Here is a 24,905-nt window from a genome sequence, read left to right on the forward strand (position 1 = left end):
AGTTCCCCCTCTCCCAGATTTATTATCTCCCTAAATTATTGTTGCTCTTCAAACAGAGTTCCTGCTTCAGTGATTCTCTGGGAATCAGCCTTATCATCTATTATCTACCTCCTCTAATGTGTCCTATAGTTAACTTGTGATTACATTGTAACTCATGCTACATTCCTCAGTTTACTACTTATCTTCCTAAATCCTGTTTGCCTGTAACACCCTCAGCTCACTATCTCTTAAAAAGGCTTCTAGCTATAGTGTCTCTAAAATTCCTAACTTCTATAAGTTATAGTAAAATATGCTAACTTTACAACATTCCTTAAATCTTTAACTTCTAACTACTTTAATTATTTCTAAGCCCTAAATTCAGTAAAATCCTTTGCCATAAACATTCTCCTCACAAATAGGCTTCAGATAGCAATCCCTCCCATGGCCTCAAGCTACGGCCTATGTGCTCATCCTGGAACACTCTTTTGTAAAAGTCCTTAAATGTCAATGATTAACTTTATGAATTATTCTCTGAGCACAGCTGCAGAAGGCTTTGTGCCTTCTCATGCTCCTCTCAAGAACAATAAGCACCTTAATATTCCTTTTCAGTCAACTCAGCCAAGGAAAGGAAAAAAACAAGTCAGAATTACAAGGCCTAACTCCTTCATCCTGGGTCCGTGCCTGCGGAATGAGGAGAGGGGTCTGGGGCCATGCCTCCATTTTGTCAGTAATGCCTAAGGTGGCTCCCGACACAACTTGATGATTTACTCTTCTTAGATCACCTAGCTCTTATTATGGAGTTGCATGGAAATGAAACTGAGAAATCTCCTTGCAACGCAATTTTTCAGAAGATGAAACTCACTTCTGGGGCACTCAGTGTGCTATTATGTATGTGTGCATAAAATTATGCAAGATGGGTTGTCTCTTTCCATAGAAAGCTATATGGAATTTTTGCAAAGTTTTCAAAGTGGCCTAGAAAAGGCAGTCTCCTTGAGACTTGATCCCAGAGCTCAACAGTCAGGGTTGCAAGGTTTAGAAAAGTCATTTGAGAAATAGTGCTACTCTGCATCACTTTTCTGTGCCCAACAACTTTCCCCCAGAGGAACCTCTATTGAGAGCTCATCATACCCAACAACACCAATGAACACACATTATACATCCCCTGGGAAGCCAGCATTTCCAGGAACATGAGATATAAGTACAGAAGTGTCTTAGGGTAAAAGAATGATGAAGAAAATGCTACAAGTCCTAATTTCATCCAGACAGATAGTAATTTGGGATAGTGTATCAGAGATAAGTCGAGCTGAAGAAGAGGATTAGGGGACGAGAAAAAATGCTAGGAACCATGGTGCTGATGTTTCCCACAGCCCAGAAACATTTTCAGTGGTTTTGGGGAACTATAAATTATCTGTGTTGTAAGTTTTAGAAAACATCAGTTCAAACTTTTTTATGTTAGAGAAAAAGAAGTTGCTCAGCCCAAAGTGTACTGCCTGTTAGCAACAGAGTAAGTTCTCAAAGCAGAATCCCTGACTTAGAGGAAGGCCTTTTCTTTTTTTAAATATAATAGGACTTGTTGCTGGGTGTTCTGACTTAGAGGAAGGCCTTTTCTTTTTTAAATATAATAGGACTTGTTGCTGGGTGTTCTGTCTTCATGGTTTTCCTCTTTGAAAGTTCCTGGCACATTTCTTATTTGTGGATCATCTTTCAAAGTGAGTTATTATCAGGCACTATGGACCTGAAATTTTGGGAACAGTTCTTAGAAATTTTGCATTTCTTTAACTTCCCATCCTATTTTTTAATCCTTAGAAAAATGTCTATAAACTCTAGAGGGTATTTCTGAAAGAGGCTTCAACACAGCCCTATATGGCTGTTTTTAATCATTAGAAACTATAGGAAAGATGGAGGTAAAGGTTTTCTTCTCTCTCTTATTTTCCTTTATATATACACACACACACTTAAAGTTGAAGTATAGTTAATTTATAATATTGTATTAGTTTCATCCCCAAAAGAATGTGCTGTACAGCAAAGTAATTATATATATATATATATATTCATTTTTAGATTTACATAAAGGTTTATTTACCTTACATGAACGTATATTTCTTAAACTTTGTAATCTTAAGGTACTAAGAGAATTGAACCTCTGCTGTATGTATGTGTGCTTCTCTATTTCTCTTTACTGTCTGCAAATCTCAGTAAATGACAGTTTAAGTTTGAAGACTGTTGTCTATTTCCTCTGTTCTCTCTACCATCCTTTGGTTTCACTATTTTCAACCAGCAGTTAGGTGTTTCCTGCTTCCTGATGGTGGAGCAGGAAAGAAATTCAGTTTCTGGAGTCATAAGAGCACAATATTATGGTGTAGAAAAGAATAGAACTGGCATGAGGAGCCTTGATTTCTAGTTCCAGTTCTGGAAACAACAGTTTCTGTTGGGTCCCACCATGTGTGCCTTTAGGGCTGCAACTCTTCTATTGCAAAGTGAGGAGCATTGTTTAGATAATATCAAGTTCCTTTAAGGTGCTCAAATTCAGTATTCTTGACACTAGGGACATTTTCTGAATAGAGGAAAAGCCTTGATGTTTATTAATCCTCTGTTTTTACTCCTTGTTCCTAGAAATCATGGACCTAGTCAATCACACATGGACCCAGAGTTTTCTCCTTGCTGGTTTCACTACTCCTGGAGCCCTGCGACCTCTTGCTTTCCTGGGGACACTGAGCATCTATCTCCTCACCCTGGCAGGGAACTTGTTCATCATTGTGCTGGTTCAGGCAGATTCGAGACTGTCCACACCCATGTACTTCCTCATCAGTGTCCTCTCCTTCTTGGAACTCTGGTATGTCAGCACCACAGTGCCCACGCTGCTGCACACCTTGCTCCGTGGGCATTCACCCATCTCACCAACTGTGTGCTTTGTCCAGCTCTATGTCTTCCATTCATTGGGCATGACTGAGTGCTACCTGTTGGGTGTCATGGCACTGGACCGCTACCTTGCCATCTGTCGCCCACTGCACTACCATGCTCTTATGAGCAGACAGGTACAGTTATGGCTAGCAGGGGCCACCTGGGCGGCTGGCTTCTCAGCTGCACTTGTGCCAGCAAGCCTCACAGCTACTCTGCCCTTCTGCTTAAAAGAGGTGGCTCATTACTTCTGTGATCTGGCACCACTAATGAGGCTGGCGTGTGTGGACACAAGGTGGCATAATGGGGTCCATGGGGCAGTGATTGGTGTGGCCACAGGGTGCAATCTTGTGCTCATTTTAGGACTGTATGGGGGTATCCTGAGATCTGTGCTGAAGCTGCCCTCAGCTGCCAGCCGTGCCAAGGCCTTTTCCACCTGTTCCTCCCACATAACTGTAGTGGTGCTTTTTTATGCTTCTGCCTTCACAGTTTATGTGGGCTCACCTGGGAGTCTCCTTGAGGGCACAGACAAGCATATTGCCTTAGTGTATGCCCTTCTTACCCCTTTTCTCAATCCTATCATCTATACCCTTCGAAACAAGGAGGTGAAGGATGCTATGAAAAGGGTCAGGGTCAGGATACGGACCATTTTGCAGGAAGTTTGACAATCTCTGTTATCATTTTGAGGTTTCTTGGTAACTGTAGGAATGAGTCTCCCAGTTGGTTAGTCAATTATCTTCCCAGAGTTAAAGTAAATGCCAGGGAAATAAAATCACTCACAGAAGAAGACATAAGCCTGGATTAATCAGAGTTGGAGCATATATATTAATCAGAGTTGGAGCATATCCCAAACAAATGGGAGAGATATGCCACAAAGGAAGAAAAACAAACCAGAAAACATGCAAAAGGTTTTTAATTTATGGCTCAGGGAAAGAGTAAGAGACTGAGAGAAAGAAAGCAAATTAAAGCCGAGACATGGCACTTTTGTTGAGATAAGATTCCTAGAATAAGATCGAAAAGGTGGAAAACAAAGCTGGCCAAAAATTATAACCTGTGTAAGTTTCAGATGTGAAGCCATGAGCCATAGGCAGAAAACTTATCAAGAACCCAGTAATCTGGGGAGATCATGTGATCAAAGGTATACCACTGGAGAAGACAATGACCCTATTGGGTAGGAGGCTAGAAACTTTAGATAATAATTTACTGTCTAATGGGGAGAGACATGGAGAAGGCAATGACACCCCACTCCAGTACTCTTGCCTGGGTAATCCCATGGACAGAGGGGCCTGGTAGGCTACAGTCCATGGGGTCGCTAAGAGTTGGACACAACTGAGCGACTTTACTTTCACTTTTCACTTTCATGCATTGGAGAAGGAAATGACAACCCACTCCAGTGTTCTTGCCTGGAGAATCCCAGAAATGGAGGAGCCTGGTGGGCTGCCATCTATGGGGTCACACAGGGTTGGACACGACTGACGCGACTTAGCAGCAGCAAGGGAGAGACAAAAGTGTTGGAGATGAGAGTGCACTATGAATTCCCTTCTAAAACTGTGGAATATGCCTTAGAGTAATCTGGAGCCATATTCCATAAATACATAAAATAAAAACCAAGCAACAAAGAGACAAACAAAAAGCTTTGCAAGCACACGTGTACAATGTAGAAAGCATACTGAAATAAAAAATAAACACGGGGACCTGTAGCTATGACCTCATTCTCTCCCTTCTCTTTTCCCCCAGCTCCCTTACCACTTTTTCTGCCTAGCAAAATTTGAAAATTATTGCTAAGGTTTAATTTTTGTACTTTGGCAATATGTGAACTGTAGATCTAGCCCCTGCCAAAAGATGTCAGAGTTTTGAGAAAGAGAGGACCAGGATCTTGGTAGAGACTGGGTCACTGTGTGGGATTTAAATACTCCCTCTAGTTTTCATTCTTATGTAACTGCTAAAAAATCAAATCAATTATTTTTGGTATGTCTGTCCTATGCCAGAATAGTGACAGCTGCTTTCAAATGTATTTTTAATTTAATCTTCATAAGATCTTTTGAAGAAGAAAGACTCATCTCATTACCTACATGATGACACTAGAAAGATTACCACACTTGCTATCAAGAGACATGGATTTAACCCCAGATCCACTTCAGTGGGCTGGGTGAACTTAGCAAGACTTCCTCAGTTGGACTCTTTGCCAGATGTCAATAAGGAGCTAATGACTGCTTACATTCCTTCCTGCTTAGCAAGTTTTGATTCTGTGATTGCAACATATCTTAAAGAAAGCAGGATCTGGACCAGACTCAGATGGTAAGATCTGAAAATCCAGAATAGAGAGAGGAAAGTAATGGTCCAAATCCAAGTTTTGCTGTTTTTGACTGTCATCCTGATCTCAGGTGGCCTCCACCTGTGATGATTGAAGCAGGATTTCTGTCTCCTGCCAGAGCTTGAGGCCTATGGCAGTGACAGTGCTGAATCCTAGCCACCAGGCCACCAGGGACAAGTGAGTGGCCAGTGACAAAGCCCTGGCCCATCAGCTGTGTAGAAATGAATTTCCACATAGAGATGAAAAGTTGTGAAACAAACTGTTTATTAGGAAGAAAAAACATATGTATGGATAGACACACAGGCGGGGTCAGAGATTCTCACCCTTTTAGTAGTTTAAACCACTTCACATGGGGCATGTCTTTCAGGTTTCCTCTGGCCATCATCTTGCTTTGCCTGATTCTGAGTTTATATTTGGTTTATGTCAGGGTCCTCCCATGTGTGCATGTGCATCTCTTAGCTAAGATAGATTCTATCAAAGATGTCTATGGGTAGACTGACATCACCTACTATGGAGTTGTTCCTCTCTCCCTTTTTGACCTTAAAGGAGATTTTCTGCTTGTGTGTAGTAAGGAAGATCTCCTTGACTTCGAGAATAAGGAATATGTGGCCTTTTATCTCTTATCATAGAAGGGCTTAACTTCTCCTATCCACTGCTATTTTGAGTATCTGTCCATAGGGAACAAACTTCAGCTGTACAGCCTGAGGCCCATCTATCTTGCCTCTACCCTGTCAGAAAAGAAAGTAAATTCTCTCTGATCTTAATTTTTTCTTCCTTAAAACATTCTGTAACAAAGAGTCCTAAAGTTTAAATAAAATAACACATGCTAAGTGTTCAATTCATGTTAGCTTTATTATCCCAGAGGCAGAGCAATGTAGTAGTTAGAACGTGAACTTTGATGCCTGCCTTCCTGGGTTGAAACATTAATTCTACCACTTAATTGCTTTGTGATCTTAAGCAATGCACGCAACTTTTCCTGTGTCTCGATTTCCTGTTCTGTAAAGTGAGGACATAGTAAAATCCTAAATACCATATAAATGTTAATTATTACTACTTCAAAGATTTTCCACTTACATTTCTGCAGTGGGAATTTCATTCCTTGAGAATACCTAGTTTCACACATATCTCACGTTTTCATTATGTGTAGAATCATTAGAATTGATAATTCCCCAAGTGAAGCATTTTCTTTTGAAGTGTCCAAGTCAACTTTCTATAGCCTCAGGAGTCCTGGCTTTCATGAAGTCTATGCTCTTCCCCCAAATACAAAATGCAGTACTCCATTCTGCTGAGCTACTAAGTCTACTTCTTTTGAATTCTGATCCTTTCTCTCCTCTCATAACTTGTTTCATTTAGAAGCTCTTTATGCAGGAATGATTGTGGGCACTCCCTGCGGAGGCAGCATCAAAAATGGCTGGAAATTGCTTTCCCTAGCAATGACTTGGGTCATGTTAATTAACAGTGGATCTATATTGTGTGTTGAGCCTAGGGGTTTATAACCCAGTTTCAGAGACATCAGTTATTAACAACTCAATGCAGCACCATTGATTTCTAACACAGTGCTTGGTATTCATTCTTTTAGTGAATGAACTCTCAAATGTTAAATTAGTGTGATAGAAATTTAAATGCTCCTTTTACAACTCTGGGACTCCCTGGTGGCTCAGATGGTAAAGAATCTGCCTGGAATGCATGACAGGACAGCCAGGTTTGATCGTTGGGTCAAGAAGAAACCATGCGGAGGGAATGGCCACCCACTGAAGTAGTCTTGCCTGGAGAATTTCATAAACAGAGGACTCTGGCAGATTACAGTCCATGAGGATGCAAAGAGTGAGACGTGACTGAGTGAATAATTTTACAAGTCTAGCAGGAGATAGTCTCTTTCTTAGATTTTTCTTAGCTTCAAACTCCCTTAGCCTTTAGTTTATAATCTTTCTGCTCTTGAAACCTCCTCAGGTCTTTCTCTTTAGAATATAAAGTTTAGATAATCCTTAGTGCAGAGTTTCCCAACTGGTATAAATAATGGGATGTCGAGTAACTGACTCCCTACCCCTCACACATGACTTTCAAATGTTCATGCAGGGCCTGAGGGAACTAGAGTCCCTGGACTAGTTGCCTCTATGGAAAACAGCCTTTCTATAAGAGTTGACTCATTGGAAAAGACTCTGATGCTGGGAGGGATTAGGGGCAGGAGGAGAAGGGGACGATAGAGGATGAGATGGCTGGATTACATCACTGACTTGATGGACGTGAGTCTGAGTGAACTCCGGGAGTTGGTGATGGATAAGGAGGCCTGGCGTGCTGCAATTCATGGGGTCGCGAAGAGTCGGACATGACTGAGCGACTGAACTGAACTGAACTGAAGTGTTCCTTGGACAGCAAGGAGACCAAGCTGTTGCAGGAAGGGGGACCTCTTCCAGGGCCCGAAACTGGGCTCTTGTCTAACACTTGGAAATGAATTGTCTGAGGAAACACATGTGCTGACAAAGCAAGATATTTTATTGGGAAAGGGCACCAGGGTGGAGAGCAGTAGGGTAAGGGAACCCAGGAGAACAGCTCTGTCACATGGCTCACAGTCTTGGGTCTTATGGTGATGGGATTAGTTTCTGGGTTGTCCTTAGCCAATCATTCTGACTCAGAGTTCTTCCTGGTGGTGCATGCCTTGTTCAGCCAAGATGGATGCCAGACAGAAGGATTCTTGGAGGTGGTTGGACATGTGGTGTCTCCTTTTGACCTGTCCTGAACTCTTCCGGTTGGTGGTGGCTTATTAGTTCTTTGTTCCTTACCAGGACCTCCTGTCATAAAACAATTCATGCAAATGATTACTATGGTGCCTGGCCAGGGTGGGCGGTTTCAGTCAGTGTGGTTCCCCTAACAAAACCAGTCAATCCTAAAGGAGATTAACCTTAAATATTCATTGGAAGGACTGATGCTGAAGCTGAAGCTCCAATATTTTGGCTACCTGATGTGAAGAGTTGACTCATTGGAAAAGACCCTGATGCTGGGAAAGATTGAGGGCAAAAAGAGAAGGGGACAACAAAGGATGAGATGGTTGGATGGTATCACTGACTCAATGGATATGAGTTTGAGCAAACTCAGGGAAATAGTGAAGGACAGAGAAGCTTGGTGTGTTGCAGATCATGGGGTTGCAAAGAGTTGGACATGACTTAGGGACTGAGCAACAACAACAAAATATTCTCTGCAAGTGTTATCACTTTTTATATATGCTAAGATCCAAAAAAGATGCCCTTTTCATTATAGGGGACTGACTGGAATGCAAAAGTAGGAAGTCAAGAAACACCTGGAGTAACAGGTAAATTTGGCCTTGGACTACAGAAAGAAGCAGGGCAAAGGCTAACAGAGTTTTGCCAAGGGAACACACTGGTCATAGCAAACACCCTCTTCCAACAACACAAGAGAAAACTCTACACATGGACATCACCAGATGGTCAACACCGAAATCAGATTGATTGTATTCTTTGTAGCCAAAGATGGAGAAGCTCTATACAGTCAGCAAAAACAAGACTGGGATCTGACAGTGGCTCAGATCATGAACTCCTTATTGCCAAATTCAGGCTTAAGTTGAAGAAAGTGGGGGAAAACCACTAGACCATTCAGGAATGACCTAAATCAAATCCCTTATGACTATACAGTGGAAGTGAGAAATAGATTTAAGGGACTATATCTGATAGACAGAGTGCCTGATGAACTAGGGATGGAGGTTCATGAAACTGTACAGGAGACAGGGATCAAGACCATCCCAAGAAAAAGAAATGCAAAAAAGCAAAATGGCTCTCTGAGGAGGTCTTGCAAATAGCTGTGAAAAGAAGAGAAGTGAAAAGCAAAGGAGAAAAGGAAAGATATACCGATTTGAATGTAGAGTTCCAAAGAATAGCAAGAAGAGATAAGAAAGCCTTCCTCAGGGATCAATGCAAAGAAATAGAGGAAGACAACAGAATGGGAAATACTAGAGAGCTCTTCAAGAAAATGAGAGATACCAAGGGAACACTTCATGCAAAGATGGGCTCAATAAAGGACAGAAATGGTATGGACCTAACAGAAGCAGAAGATATTAAGAAGAGGTGGCAAGGTTCTTTGTATACACAGAAGAACTATACGAAAAAGATCTTCATGACCCAGAAAATCATGGTGGTGTGATCACTCACACTCACCTAGAGACAGACATCGTGGAATGTGAAGTCAAGTGGGCCTTAGGAGGCATCACTATGAACAAAGCTAGTGGAGGTGATGGAATTCCAGTTGAGCCATTTCAAATCCTAAAAGATGATGCTCTTTCACAGAAGATACTGTGAAAGTGCTGCACTCAATACGTCAGAAAATTTGGAAAACTCAGCAGTGGCCACAGGACTGGAAAAGGTCAGTTTTCATTCCAATCCCCAAAAAAGGCAATGCCAAAAAAAATGCTCAAACTGCCACACAATTGCACTCATCTCACATGCTAGTAAAGCAATGGTCAAAATTCTCCAAGCCAGGCTTCAGCAATACGTGAACTGTGAACTTCCAGATGTTCAAGCTGGTTTTAGAAAAGGCAGAGGAACCAGAGATCAAATGCCAACATCCGCTGAATCATTAAAAAAGCAAGAGAGTTCCAGAAAAACATCTATTTCTGCTTTATTGACTATGCCAATGCCTATGACTGTGTGGATCACAAAAAATTGTGGAAAATTCTGAAAGAGATGGGAATATCAGACCACCTGACCTGCCTCTTGAGAAACCTGTATGCAGATCAGAAAGCAACAGTTAGAACTAGACATGGAACAACAGACTGGTTCCAAATCGGGAAAGGAGTACGTCAAGGCTGCATATTGTCACCCTGCTTATTTAACTTATATGCAGAGTACATCATGAGAATCACTGAGCTGGAGGAAGCACAAGCTGGAATCAAGATTGCCAGGAGAAATATCAATAGCCTCAGATATGCAGATGACACCGCTCTTATGGCAGAAAGTGAAGAACTAAAGAGCCTCTTGATGAAAGTGAAAGAGGAGAGTGAAAAAGTTGGCTTAAACTCAACATTCAGAAAACTATGATCATGGCATCCGGTCCCATCACTTTGTGGCAAATAGATGGGGAAACAGTGGAAACTGTGGCTGGCTTTATTTTTGGGGGCTCCAAAATCACTACAGATGGTGACTGCAGCCATGAAATTAAAAGACACTTACTCCTTGGAAGGAAAGTTATGACCAACCTAGATAGCATATTAAAAAGCAGGCACATTACTTTGTCAACAAAAGTCCGTCTAGTCAAGGCTATGGTTTTTCCAGTGGTCATGTATAGATGTGAGAGTTGGACTATAAAGAAAGGTGAGCAAAGAAGAAATGATGCTTTTGAACTGTGATGTTGGAGAAGACTCTTGAGAGTCCCTTGGACTGAAAGGAGATCCAACCAGTCCATCCTAAAGGAGATCAGTCCTGGCTATTCATTGGAAGGACTGATGTTGAAGCTGAAGCTCCAATACTTTGGCCACGTGATGCAAAGAGCTGACTCATTTGAAAAGACCCTGATGCTGGGAAAGATTGAAGGCAGGAGGAGAAGTGGATGACAGAGGATGAGACGGTTGGATGGCATCACCAACTCAAAGGACATGAGTTTGAGTGAACTCTGGGAGTTGGTGATGGACAGGGAGGCCTGGCGTGCTGTGGTTTATGGGGTCACAAAGAGTCGGACAGGACTGAGTGACTGAACTGAACTGAAGATGTGAAAAATATGTTAGAGAAGCAGCACCTTATTGTGTGACATATTGGGGTAAGTGCTCAAGTTAAGGGATTTCCAGGTGGCTCAGTGGTAAAGAATCTGTCTGCCAATGTAGAAGACATAGGACACCTAGGAGACTCAGTTTTGATCCCTATTTTGAGAAGATCCTCCAGAGCAGGAAATAGCAATCCACTCCAGTATTCTTGCCAGGAAAATCCCATGGACAGAGGGATGGACCACAGCCCATGGAGTCACAAAGAGTCTGACGTGACTGAGCAAACATGCATGCACGCTCAAGTTAAGGCTCAATTTTGGCCACTTGTCCCCTGGTAACATGTGGATAATGACTAGCAGGAGAGACAATGAGAAGAATCCAGAACTGAAATATATTATAAACAGACCATTCACTCTGTCTTTCATTAAGACTAACATTCTACCCTGCAGAGTGTTATACAGTTCATCATCCAAGTGCAAATGTATTAGGAATGTGTCAATAATGAGACACTGGGCTTAATAAACCACAGTTATCTGTGGCAAACAAGGACAAAAGCCCACAGAACACTACTGAACTGACATTTCTTTTTTCTTAAATGTAATTTCTTTTTTAAAAATGCAGTTTCTTTGCTTCAACAAGTAATACACCTAAAGGATTCAAAATCAAAACCATCTAAAAGTATTTACATAGAGAAATCTTGCTACTCCAGTTTCCCAACCTCTCTGCTCCTTCCTGGTTTTCAACCAACCCTGATAGAAGATCACTTTTAATGTTTCCTGATTGATTACAATGCTTCTATTTGGAAACCTCAGAAGATAAGAATATTTTATAATCCACCTTTCTTAAGCATAAGGCCCCATACTATATTTGTTCTATCTTTGCTTTTATCTTTTTTCCATCGCCTTGTAAGAGTGCTTTAAAAAAAAGAAAAAAGCTCCATAGTATTCCACTGTGATTTTAACTTGACTAATCCTGTATTGAAGGACTATTGGGTTGCTTCAGTCTTTGGGTATTAAATACACAACTGGAATGAATAACCTCGTGTATGAATTATTTTGTATATGGGCATACAAATTCCTAGGAATGGGATTCTTGGGTCATAGTGCAAATGCACATATTATTTGAGTAAATATTCTTAAATTTGGTCTAAAGGGATTATGCCATTTAGTTTTCCCAATAAGCAGTGGATGAAAGCATGTTTTCACATAGCACCTTTTATAAAGTACATATTCAAACTTTTGGACATTTGTAAATATATTTGAGAAACAGTATTTTTTTTTTTTTTTTAGTTTTATGTTTTAAATTTATCTCATTGTGTATGAGGCTGCATTTTTTTCTTGTATTTGAAAAACCTATTTTTTTATATATTAGTAAGTGACCAATTTGAGGGTCTGTCTCTGATGGCGCTTGTGAAGAACTAGCCTGCCATTGCAGGAGACTTAAGAGATGTGGGTTAAATCATTGGGTCAGGAAGATCCCCTGGAGGAGGGCACGACAACCCACTTCAGTATTCCTGCCTGGAGAATCCCATGGACAGAGGAGCCTCGTGGGCTATGGTCCAGAGGATCACAAAGAGTTGGACACAACTGAAGTGACTTAGCACTCATGCGCTCCCAAGTGAAAAGAAAAAGTGAAAGTGTTACTTGCTCAGTTGTGTCTGACTCTTCGGAACCCCATGAAATGTAGCCAGCCAGGCTCCTTTGTCCATGGGATTCTCCATTTCCTTCTCCAGGATATCTTCCCAACTCAGGGCTTGATCATGGGTGCCCTGCATTGCAGGTGGTTTCTTTATCATCTGAGCCACCAGGAAAACTCTGCAGTAAGCACTCTAAGGGAAAGGACTGTGTTTTATGCATCTCATTTTCCCAGTTCCTAGCATAAGGCCAGCTCATAAAAAGTGTTTGAAAGATGTATTAAATAAATAAACAAATGAGTGACTGTGATTTCCCATATTTTTCCCATTATTTTAGCTATACTTGATATGTTTCTAACCTCTCAATCATGCTTTTTAAAATGTATTACATAGAAATATAGCATATAAAATGTTTAGATGAATTTTAAAATCACTTATAATAACATTGCTTTAAAAATTATTTATTCATTTTTAACTTCTAATAAATATACACTTTTTCAAATATTATAATGATATTGTGAGTTTTATAACACACTACAGCTTACTTTTTTCAATTTTTTTACTTAAATCTTAAGTTTATATAACTGTAAATGTCATCTTCCACCCCCCCCCCATATTATGAATTATCTGATGGAGGTGTGAGGTATCATTTTTTCTCTTGTTCCATTTCTTATTTTATTTATTTTGTCCACACAGCATGTGTGGATTTTAGTTTTCTGACCAGGGATGAAACTCACACCCCCTGCATTGGAAGTGCAGAGTCTTAACTACTGGACCACCAGTAAAGTCCCTCTTGTTCCATTTCTGATACAGAATAATTGTTAGGTTAGTGCATGCATGCTAAGTTGCTTCAGTTGTGTCCAACCCTTTGCAACCCTATGGACCATAGGCCACCAGGCTCCTCTGTCCATGGGATTCTTTAGGCATGAAGAAAACTAGGGTGGGTTGCCATGCCCTCCTCCAGGGTATCTTTCTGATCCAGGGATCAAACCCATGTCTCCTGCAATGGCTGGTAGGGTTCTTTACCACTAGTGACACCTGGGATCCCAATTGTTAGGTAAGCACCCTCTACTGAGAAGGGATGATGCAAAAGAAGAAGAAACAACTTTCTTGGTTAGGCAAGGCTTATATTTGAAAACTTCTAATTCTTTAGCATATATCTCTCATTTCTGTACTCCTGAACCTAAATAGTCTCTATGATTCCTATGCTCCAGTATTTATATCACATTCAGTTCAGTTCAGTCACTCAGTAGTGTCCGACTCATTGCAACCCCATGAACCGCAGCATGCCAGGCCTCCCTGTCCATCACCAACTCCCAGAGTTTACCCAAACTCATGTCCTTTGAGTCAGTGATGCCATCCAACCATCTCATCCTCTGTGGTCCCCTTCTCCTCCTGCCCTCAATCTTTCCCAGCATCAGGGTCTTTTCAAATGAGTCAGCTCTTAGCATCAGGTGGCCAAAGTATTGGAGCTTCAGCTTCAACATCAGTCCTTCCAATGAACACCCAGTCCTTCCAATGAACACTTCCAATGTTCTCCTTTAGGATGGACTGGTTGGATCTCCTTTCAGTCCAAGGGACTCTCAAGAGTCTTCTCCAACACCACAGTTCAAAAGCATCAATCCTTCTGTGCTCAGCTTCCTCTATAGTCCAACTCTCACATCCATACATGACTACTGGAAAAATCATAGCCTTGACTAGACTTTGTTGACAAAGTAATGTCTCTGCTTTTGAATATGCTATCTAGGTTGGTCATAACTTTCCTTCCAAGGAGTAAGCGTCTTTTAATTTCATGACTGCAATCACCATCTGAAGTGATTTTGGAGCCCCCCAAAATAAAGTCAGCCACTGTTTCCACTGTTCCCCAATCTTTTTGCCATGAAGTGATGGGACTGGATGCCATGATCTTAGTTTTCTGAATGTTGAGCTTTAAGCCAACTTTTTCACTCTCCTCTTTCACTTTGATAGCCTTCTAATATAGTCAGTCAATGCCAAGGCATTTAGATATGCATCTGGACACTACAAATGAATAAGGAAGTCTGTTTTGAAGACCTTATAAAGGCCTTATAAAGACAGAATACAGGAATATCATTGTGATGTGAATATATAGAGAACTAAAAATAAGTAATACAGTGGCTACTCTAAGTATAGCATAATCATGTGTTTGAGGATTCTAGATAAATGGCTAATTTCTACAGCTCAATGAAATAAGAATGGAAACAAAGAGCCTTTGGTGTTTAGGACTGGGGAGGTTGCAGTAATTTGGTGAAAGGGCAGTGGCAACTATCCATCCTGGAGAAAGGTCAGGTATTTCAGGTGAAGTGGGATGTAGACTCAGTGTTGGTTAAGATTGAAGGAAGCCCTCTGATTTCCAAATACTTGAGGGTTTTTTTTTTTTTTTTTCCTCAAAGAGACTCTGTGAATCCTGCAGGTACATTATTAAACTTAGACACAAATATTTTTTTCTTGCATTCAAAAATCTCCAGCTCCCACAGAAGTTTCTGAATCTCAGAAAATTCAGTGACTTCCTTCATTTTAGTGTTGATATACTAGTTAATCTTTTATGGTTACCTCTCTCTCTTAAATTAGGAAGTAAATTGTCCTTAAATTTGATTCTGAAAAAAAGTACATTTGGATGTATTAATGATTCAAATGCATTACTTTCAGCTGTGCTTTTATTCTATTATTTTTTGGATTCCACATCCACCCAAGAACATGCACCACAGGCCGTGCTCACCTGAGGTTACATCTCCAATGTTGAGGCTGTGGCTATAGATAAAATGGATCATAGCAAAATGAATAAGCATCAAGAGGATAATGGTGCTGATAAAAGTAATAGTAATAATACCAGTAAAGGAAACTTTGAACAGTACAGTTAGAAGAGAATTTTAGATATTTAATAAACAATGGTTGAATAAGTGAATAAACAGTAGAGGACTTGATGAAGGTAGAGATGGTGGTGGGATCAATGGAAGTGGAGATGTTCAGCACAGAAGTGATGGTGGTGCCCACGCTGACTGTGTTTATATGGTGATGCAGGTGGTGGTAGTCAGAAAAAGACCTGGATGAGAAATCTTCAAGAAATTAAAAACAAAAACTCACTTCTTTTAAGAGCTCAAAGTGTGACTCTCAATGTGTACACATGTTTATACAAGGTGAATTGTTTCTTCTTAGAGAAAGCTATATGGAAGTTGCAGAAAATTCTAGTGGTCCAGAGGACACAAGGTTTTTGAGACAGGATTCCAGAGCCCTATGGTCAGGGTTGTAAAGTTGAAAAAGTCATTTGAGAAACAGTGCTACTCTGCATTGCTTTCCTGCGCCCAACATTCTGCCCCAGGGGGACCCCTACTAAGAGCTAGTCAAACCCAGCAACCCCAGGGAGGACAGCAAGGAGCCCCTGGGAAGCCAGCATTTCCAGGAACACAAGACATAAATAAGGAAGTGTTTGGAGGTAAAAAAGGCACTGAAAAAGAAGCTATAAGACTTAATGCCATCCAAGCAGTCAGGTAATGGTCAGGGACAATGTAGCAGAGATGAGAAGTACTCAAGAAGAGGACTGAGAGAGGGCTTTGACCGTTCCTAGGTGAAGCTTGTTATATGTGTGGGAAGAAAACTCTTGGGACCTTAGTGTATAGCTCCTATCTCCACCCTCATCCCCAAAACATTTTTCAGTAGCTTTAGAGAACCATAGACTACCATGGCTGTAAGGGACTTACAGGTACCTATTTAAACTTCTTCATTCTAGACAAGAGCAAGTTGAGGCAAAGAAAGGAGAAATGTATCATACAGTAATTGTCTTCCAATAATTGTATTTTGTTCTGTACTTCTCAAAATTGTACAATTATAATCTTTGATAATTTAAAAAAGAAAAAAATAGGAGAAATGGCCAGGCTCAATATCCATTTAGTGGCCAAGCACATTTAGAAAGCTGATTCCAAGAGAATGTGTTTTATCTTATACTATAGCCCCTCTACACCAACATCGTAGGGTCTGGACCATATCAATTTACACACACACCTCTTACAGACTTCCCAGTACATAATTCTATTTGAGAATCCTTCCTGAAAATGAACTGTGCTTACTCATTGTTTCCTCATCTGGCCTGATAGCTCTTATAGTTGAGGAACTCTCCAGAGTATTCACATTTCTTTCTTCTTCCTCTTCTTCCTCATTCGGTCCACATTGAGAACATTTCTGAATTCCAGAAAGGCTCCCTGAAGGAAGCTAGTGGTCACATTTTAGAAAGTATTTGTCACCTTTTCCCACAGTTAACAACTGAGTTTGGATACAGAGGAAACGGTACAGGTGGATGTCTTAAAGAATCGTGAGACCTTTCATTTGGACTAAAAGCAGATGAACATGAAAATTTCTTATCTCTTCTATTTCCTGAACGGATATGCAGGAGAATATCCTGGGGCCCCTGACTCTGGTAACACAGTCTATACAAACAAAAAGTCCTGGACTGAGATTCAGGACACCTGGACTCCACTCCAGTTCTGTCAACAACAGACTGAGATATTGTGCAAATCACTTCTGCCTTCTGGGCTTCAACTGTCTTTTAAAAAGTAAGGTTTGACAATGCATAAGTTATTTTCAGGGTTATATGTTCAATATTATTGGTTCTGGAAAGATTTCTCAAGAAGATTCTTGAAGTAGTTAATCTTCTATCTTTACTTCTTGCTTTTAGGAGCCATTGACCTTGTCAATCACACATGGACCCAGAGTTTTCTCCTTGCTGGTTTCACTACTCCTGGAGCCCTGCGACCTCTTGCTTTCTTGGGGACACTGTGCATCTATCTCCTCACCCTGGCAGGGAACTTGTTCATCATTGTGCTGGTTCAGGCAGATTCCAGGCTGTCCACACCCATGTACTTCTTCATCAGTGGCCTCTCCTTCTTGGAACTCTGGTATGTCAGCACCACAGTGCCCACGCTGCTGCACACCTTGCTCCGTGGGCTTTCACCCATCTCACCAACTGTGTGCTTTGTCCAGCTCTATGTCTTCCATTCACTGGGCATGACTGAGTGCTACCTGTTGGGTGTCATGGCACTGGACCGCTACTTTGCCATCTGTCACCCACTGCACTACCATGCTCTTATGAGCAGACAGGTACAGTTATGGCTAGCAGGGGCCACCTGGGTGGCTGGCTTCTCAGCTGCACTTGTGCCAGCAAGCCTCACAGCTACTCTGCCCTTCTGCTTAAAAGAGGTGGCTCATTACTTCTGTGACCTGGCACCACTAATGAGGCTGGCGTGTGTGGACACAGGTTGGCATGCTCAAGTCCACATTGCAGTGATTGGCATTATCAATGCTTGCAACCTTGTGCTCATTTTAGGACTGTATGGGGGTATCCTAAGAGCTGTGCTGAAGCTACCCTCAGCTGCCAGCCGTGCCAAGGCCTTTTCCACCTGTTCCTCCCATGTAACTGTAGTGGTGCTATTCTTTGCCTCTGCTTTCATTGTCTATGTGGGGCCACCTGAGAGTCGCCCTGAAGGCACTGACAAACTTCTTGCCTTGGTGTATACTTTTCTGACCCCTTTTCTCAACCCCATCATTTACACTTTTCGTAACAAAGAAGTGAGAGAGGCTGTCAGGAGAATCACCCAAAGCATTAAGGCTATGATGAAGAGACCCTGAGGATCAAGCCATAGGCCCTTCATTTAGTAAGGGTAGGCTTTAGCTGGTTAGTCAATCAACTAATTAATTTGTCAAATATACTGCATATATCAATTTAAATGTATTGAGCATTATATCAGGACAAATTGGGAAATTTGTAAAGGTGGAAAATATGGCGTCTGAACTCATACCTATCTAACATGGGTGAAAGATCACATAAATTAAAAACAATCAAATAATAAGGATGTAAATTCCAGGGTAGATTTAAAGCTCAGAGAGATAAATGTGTTTTTAAGAATTTAGAAAACAAACTAACTGTGAGACTTTTCTCAAGATGAAATTTTTGGAGAGCCATTGAGAAAGTGGTAAAGAAGGTTGTGTGCTCAGTCGTATTTGACTTTTTGCAATCCCATGGATCAAGTTTATTTTGAGATTTTCCTCAAGTCTCAGATTTCGGGATCCTAATACCCTGGGCACTGATTTGGTAGTTTTCTGAAAGTTCTCTTCAAATCAGACATGAAACTGTAGTATCCCCCTTGGAGATTCCTTGTATCTGGATAACATGGTCATAAATATACTGAAAATATAAGAAGAAAATTCATTTAAAAAATAATTCTTCTGGACAGCATTTTTTGAAATGACTGAGTATACAATTTAAGAGCTTCCTGTATTTGCCTAATGATGTTGAAATACTTTATTTCTATCGCAAGGTTAACTTTTTTTTTTTTTTTAACTTATTTTACTGGGAGAAGATGTGTATAGAGTGACATACAGACTATATTTCCCATAGAATAATTCTCCTATATCTATAGAACATGGCTGACATGGGACTTAACAAGGATTTCTCTGGTCAGCCTTTCTGCTAGAGGCCTCTTGCTATCTCTTCTCTCTTCTCTCCAGAAGTAGGAATGGGCTCCCAGCTTCCCAGAACCATCCCATGCTCTTGCCTAGTTCCATAACCTCTTCCACAAATATACCATTTATACCTGAATATTTGGTATTCATTTTCTCATCAAATCTCTCATAGAGGCAAAATGGATGAATGTCCTTCCAAAGTCATTTAGTAAGTCAATTAAAGAAAAAAAAAGAGTTAACTTTACTGAGTAAGAAGAATGAATAGCATCTTTTAAAAGAGAGGGTCTGAGTCTTCACCTTCCCTATCATTCCTTTCAGCTATGGATTTTTCATATTCTGTATGAAACTAAGAATCAGACTGTGTATGACTTATCACTTAAATGTAGGCTTACTAGAGGAAATCTTTTCACGCGTGATTTATATGAGCTAGCGGAGTTAGTTTTGGAAAGGTATTTTTTTCCCTACAGTCATAAAGTTCTAAAAATAAGAAATTATAGGTAATTCCTTTAGTTCTTTGATTCAGTGAACAAAGCAGTAAACTTTTTTAAGCTTCCCCAAACACAGAATTATTGATTAATTGTGAGAGAAATGAAGCTCGACGCATCACCTGGTATCTTCTCAGGTAAAACCTTAACCATAGATTTGGAGTTTTAATTTTAATGAGACTGTGCATCAGAGAACTTTCAGAAACTTTGAGTCTGGGATGTAACAATTTGTATTTCAGCAAGCCTCAAGGCAATGTGAAGCCAATTCAAGTCTGAGAGCCATTTATCTAATCTGATTGGTGAGACTGATAGAGGAATTAGGCACGTGTAGCCCAGTCATCTGTTCCTCTTCTTGGGAACCAACTTGCCCGGTTTGTCTTTCTGCTCTCTGCCATGGAGGAGGGCTGTGGCTTTCAGCGTTTGTGGGAATCAGGAGGGGAAACTGTCAGGAAAGCTAACACACCCACTATCATAGTAAAATGTTTGAAAACCCTCTCCTGAGTAAATATTTACCAGGCAGATATGGTGAAGGAACATACAGATGGACTTTAAGTGCAAGTCAAATTAAACAAATGTTAAGCTATAATATAATGCCCACTGAAAATGTATATTTTTTGTTCTGGAGATTGAGTGTACAGCATGGCGACCATCAATGATACTGTAGTGTATGCTTGAAATTTACTAAGAGGGCAGGGTAGTTCTTAAGAGTTCTATTTAAAGAAAGAGAAAGGAAGGGAGGAAAGGAGGGAAGGAAGAAAGAAAGAAAAATCATTAGTGTGTGAGGTAATGGATATTTTAATTAGTTTGATTATGGTGATCACGGTGGATACCTATAGCAAAAGATCAAGCTGTATACCTTAAAATATATAGTTTCTATTTGTCAGTTGTATGTCAATAAAACTAAAAAATAAATGAATATAAGCCTTGACACAGTTAAGAGAATTAATATTATGTTGATTAGTTTCTAAATCATGATGTAATCAAATTAGTAATAAATAAATGACAAATTTAATATATCCTTATGTTTGATATTAAAAAACACTTCTAAACAATTTATAAATCTAAGAGTATACTATAAGGGAAAGTAGAAAACATTTAGCCTTGAACAATAATAAAAATTATAATTTTGAAACTAATGGGATAAAGCTAAATTATTTCTTAGAGAGAAATTCATAGCTTTAAATGTTTACATCATAAAAAAAATTGTGCAAAATTGATTAGTGAAGCAAGCATCCAAATTTTAGGCACTTGGAGAAATAATATTAGGAAGAGAAAACAAAGAAAGTAGAAGGGAGAAAAATATAAATATCGAACAGAAATTAACAATAAAAATTAGTATATAGCAAAGGAGATCTATAAATCAAAGAGTTGGTTCTAAAACAAAAGTAAACCCTTGACAAGACTAACAAAGAATAAAAGTGGAAAGGAGTAAAAATAAGAAATATTAAAAATAAAAATTTGATACAAATACAGGTTTAAACTACAAAATTTAAAGTGATAATAAGATGATGGTGTTAGTGGTAAAGAAGCCACCTGCCAATGCAGAAGATGTAAGAGATGTAGGTTCTATCCCTGGGTTGGGAAGTTCCACTGAAAGAGTGCACGGCCATCCACTTTAGTATTCTTGCTTAGAGAATCCCATGTACAGAGGATCCTGGCAGGTACAGTCCATGGAGCTCACAGTCAGACACAACTGAAGCAACTGAGCACAGCACATTAACAACATACAGTCAATAATTAAAATTTTAATTAGCTAGATTCATTTTCTGAAAACTGAAATTACTAGTATCAACTTCAGAAGGGCTTCCTTGGGCTCAGTGGTAAAGAATCTGCACACAATGCAGGAGACGCAGGAGACACAGTAGATGTGGGTGATCCCTGGGTCTGGAAGATCCCCTGGAGAAGGGCATGTCAACCCACTCCAGTATTCTAGCCTGGAGAATTCCATGGACAGAGAAGCCTGGCAGGCTACAGTCCATAGGGTCACAAAGAGTCAGACAGGACTAAAGTGACTGAGCACACACAACTTCAGAAGCAGTAGGAAATCTTATTAATATTGAATTAGAAGTTAAAACATTACTAGAAAGAAAACACTGGGCCAAGATGGCTTAATAGGCAAATTCCTCCAAATACTGAAGAGAAAGGTAATTTCTTTCTTTTTTTTTTTTTTTATAGAACTTATTCAGAAAGCAGATACACTGGAAGTACAACTTAACACATTTTAGAAATCTTGGTGGATGCTAATACTGAAATAAATAAAACCACTACATAAAGAAAAGAATCAGAGGCCAGTCTCACTCATTAACATCAATGCAAAATTCGCCATCTGAAAAGTCCTAAGCCACATTTCAATAATTATCAAGTAATGACTGAATTTGGTTTAATCTCAGAAATGAAAGATTAATCTAACATTTGAAAAGTGCATAATATAATTGATAATAGTAACTGTTTAAAAAAGAAAACCCATGATTATCTCTTGATCAAGAATAAACACCATTAATGATTCATAATTTAAAATAAGAAACAATAATAAAATTACAAATGAAAATAGCTTCCTTATTATTATAAAGGGCACTTTTAAAAATCATACAGCAGAACTAATAGTAATGTATGAAAACATTTCTTTTAAGATCAAGGACAAAACAAAATTAATGAGTAATATAACTTCTCAGTTCAGTTCAGTTCAGTTGCTCAGTCACGTCTGACTCTTTGAGACCCCATGAACTGCAGCACGCTAGGCCTCCCTGTCCATCACCAACTCCCGGAGTCCACCCAAACCCATGTCCATTGAGTTAGTGATGCCATCCAATAATTTCATCCTCTGTGGTCCCCTTCTGCTCCTGCCTTTAATCTTTCCCAGCATCAGGGTTTTTTTGAATGAATCAGCTCTTTGCATAAGGTGGCCAAAATACTGGAGTTTCAGCTTCAACATCAGTCCTACCAATGAAAACCCAGGACTGATCTCCTTTAGGATGGACTGGTTGGATCCCCTTGCAGTCCAAGGGATTCTCAAGAATCTTCTCCAACACCATACATAGTTCAAAAGCATAGATTCTTCAGTGCTCAGCTTCCTTTATAGTCCAAATCTCACATCCATACATGACCACTGGAAAAACCATAGCCTTGACTAGACAGACCTTTGTTGACAAAGTAATGTCTCTGCTTTTTAATATACTGTCTAGGTTGGTCATAACTTTCCTTCCAAGGAGTAAGCATCTTTTCATTTCATGGCTGCAATTACCATCTGCAGTGATTTTGGAGCCCCCCAAAATAAAGTCAGCCACTGTTTCCACTGTTTCCCCATATGTTTGCCATGTGATGGGACCAGATGCCATGATCTTCGTTTTCTGAATGTTGAGCTTTAAGCCAACTTTCTCACTCTCCTCTTTCACTTTCATCAAGAGGCTTTTTAGTTCCTCTTCACTTTCTGCCATAAGGGTGGTGTCATCTGCATATCTGAGGTTATTGATATTTCTCCTGGTAATCTTGATTCCAGCTTGTGCTTCCTTCAGCCCAGCATTTCTCATGATGTACTCTGCATGTAACTTTGAATCTACCTTTTGTAGGTAGTCCTGGCTACTATAGCAAATAAGCAGAAAGAATAAGAAATTAAAAGTACAAGCACTGGATAAAACTTGAATTATTTTTAGATGATATTTACACTGAAGCATAGATAACCATGGGCTTCCCTGGTAGCTCAGCTTGTAAAGAATCCTCCTGCAATATGGGCAACCTGGGTTTGATCCCTGGTTTGGGAAGATCCCCTGGAGCAGGGCATGGCAACCCACTCAAGTATTCTTGCCTGGAGAATCCCCATGGACAGAGGAGTCTGGCTGGCTACAGTCCATGGGATCGCAAAGAGTAGGACACTATTGAGCACTTACACATTTATAGATATAGGTACCATCTAAGCACATAGTTAACCATCAGGCTTTCCTGGTGGTACTACTGGTAAAGGAGTGCATCAGCTGCGACGGACTGCGCAGAAGCATGGCGGAGAGGAGCTACCCCTCACCCAAGGTCAGGGGAGGCAGCCAAGAGTAACTACCGGACGTCCGAGGTCAGGGGTGGCGGCCGAGAGGAGCTACCCCACGCTCGAGGCCAGGGGCAACAGCCGGGAGGAGCTACCCCCCGCCCGAGATCAGGGGCGGCGGCTGAGAGGAGCAACCCCACGTCCAAGGAGTGGTGGCTGTGTGGGCGCAGGAGGGCCAGAGAGGAGCTACTCCACGTTCAAGGTCAGGAGGGGCGGTGGTTAGGAGATACCCCTCATCCAAGGTAAGGAGCAGCAGCTGTGCTTTGCTGGAGCAGCCCTGAAGAGATACCCCGCGTCCAAGGTAAGAGAAATCCAAGTAAGACGGTAGGTGTTGTGAGAGGGCATCAGAGGGCAGACACACTGAAACCATAACTACAGAAAACTAGTCAATCTAATCACACAGACCACAGCCTTGTCTAACTCAATGAAACTAAGCCATGCCGTGTGGGGCCACCCAAGACAGGTGGTTCATGGTGGAGAGGTCTGACAGAATGTGATCCACTGGAGAAGGAAATGGCAAACCACTTCAGTATTCTTGCCTTGAGAACCCCATGAACAGTATGAAAAAGCATTTATAGATAACCATGGATAAATTGTTAGCATTAATACAGTTGGCGAGCTTGCTGGATACCTCTCAATGAAAAAAAGCAACATTGTATTATTGTATAATATCAATAATCATAAATATAATTAAAGAAATAATTTGTAATAAAAATAAAATACATATAAAATACTTGAGATATTCTTTGAAAATCCCTATAAACTTACATTTATACTTTTATAGAATTTTTATATAAATGATAATATAGAACACATTCATGGATGGGACATCAATATTAGAAAAATATTTCTTGCTCTGAATTGACCTATTAATAAAACAAAATCTCAAACAAAATTCCAAAAGTGGTGTTCATGGAATTTGATTATCTTTCCCAAGGACAGCATGATCATGCCATTCAAGAAGAATTAAATAGAAGAAGTGGCATATCAGTGTGATGGGGATTTCCACCAGGTATCCAGGGAGTCAGATTTACAAGATAATGTAGTTATACTCAGAGGCCTATGAAGGTGATGATATTAGAAAAAATTATAATTTAAGTTTTGATTTATATTAAAGAATTCTTCTGAACCTGATGCTTTACTCTAATGGCCTTTTAGAAGCAGAACTATAAAGGGCTATGTGGGAGTGTATTATCCATATGAGAAGGTGAAAAATATTCAGAGATTGAAACCCTGAACACGAGGTTATAAGGATGCCTGTCACAGTTTATAAAATGTTCCACATAATGCTCAGCTTAAAAATTTCCAAAAGAATTAAATGTTTTAGATTCCTACAAGCTGAAACAGAAGGAAGAAAGTTAATGTGATTATTGCTTTAGAAATTGAAA

General features: G+C 40.2%; 2 protein-coding genes across 2 annotated transcripts; both read left to right on the forward strand.

Annotated features, from left to right (window-relative positions):
- Positions 1-2,597: 2,597 nt before the first annotated feature.
- LOC129655953 (olfactory receptor 6N1-like) lies at positions 2,598-3,542 on the forward strand. Its single transcript, XM_055586750.1, has one exon. It carries the CDS (start codon positions 2,598-2,600, stop codon positions 3,540-3,542), a length of 945 nt encoding a protein of 314 aa, XP_055442725.1.
- A 12,238-nt stretch (positions 3,543-15,780) lies between these two features.
- On the forward strand, positions 15,781-18,165 carry LOC129655877 (olfactory receptor 6N2-like). Its single transcript, XM_055586686.1, has 2 exons — positions 15,781-15,979; positions 17,216-18,165. Exons 1-2 carry the CDS (start codon positions 15,781-15,783, stop codon positions 18,163-18,165), a joined length of 1,149 nt encoding a protein of 382 aa, XP_055442661.1.
- The last annotated feature ends 6,740 nt before the right edge of the window (positions 18,166-24,905 follow it).

Source organism: Bubalus kerabau, chromosome 6, assembly GCF_029407905.1.
Source record: "Bubalus kerabau isolate K-KA32 ecotype Philippines breed swamp buffalo chromosome 6, PCC_UOA_SB_1v2, whole genome shotgun sequence".
NCBI lineage: Eukaryota > Metazoa > Chordata > Mammalia > Artiodactyla > Bovidae > Bubalus > Bubalus kerabau.

What these genes read in the sequence shown, in the direction of transcription:
- LOC129655953 (XM_055586750.1), top strand. Translation starts at nt 2,598, where the DNA reads ATGGACCTAGTCAATCACACATGGACCCAGAGTTTTCTCCTTGCTGGT.
- LOC129655877 (XM_055586686.1), top strand. Translation starts at nt 15,781, where the DNA reads ATGGTCAGGGTTGTAAAGTTGAAAAAGTCATTTGAGAAACAGTGCTAC. An exon ending in AAATAAGGAAGTGTTTGGAG is followed by an intron (nt 15,980 to 17,215) that starts GTAAAAAAGGCA and finishes TCTTGCTTTTAG; the next exon opens with GAGCCATTGACCTTGTCAAT.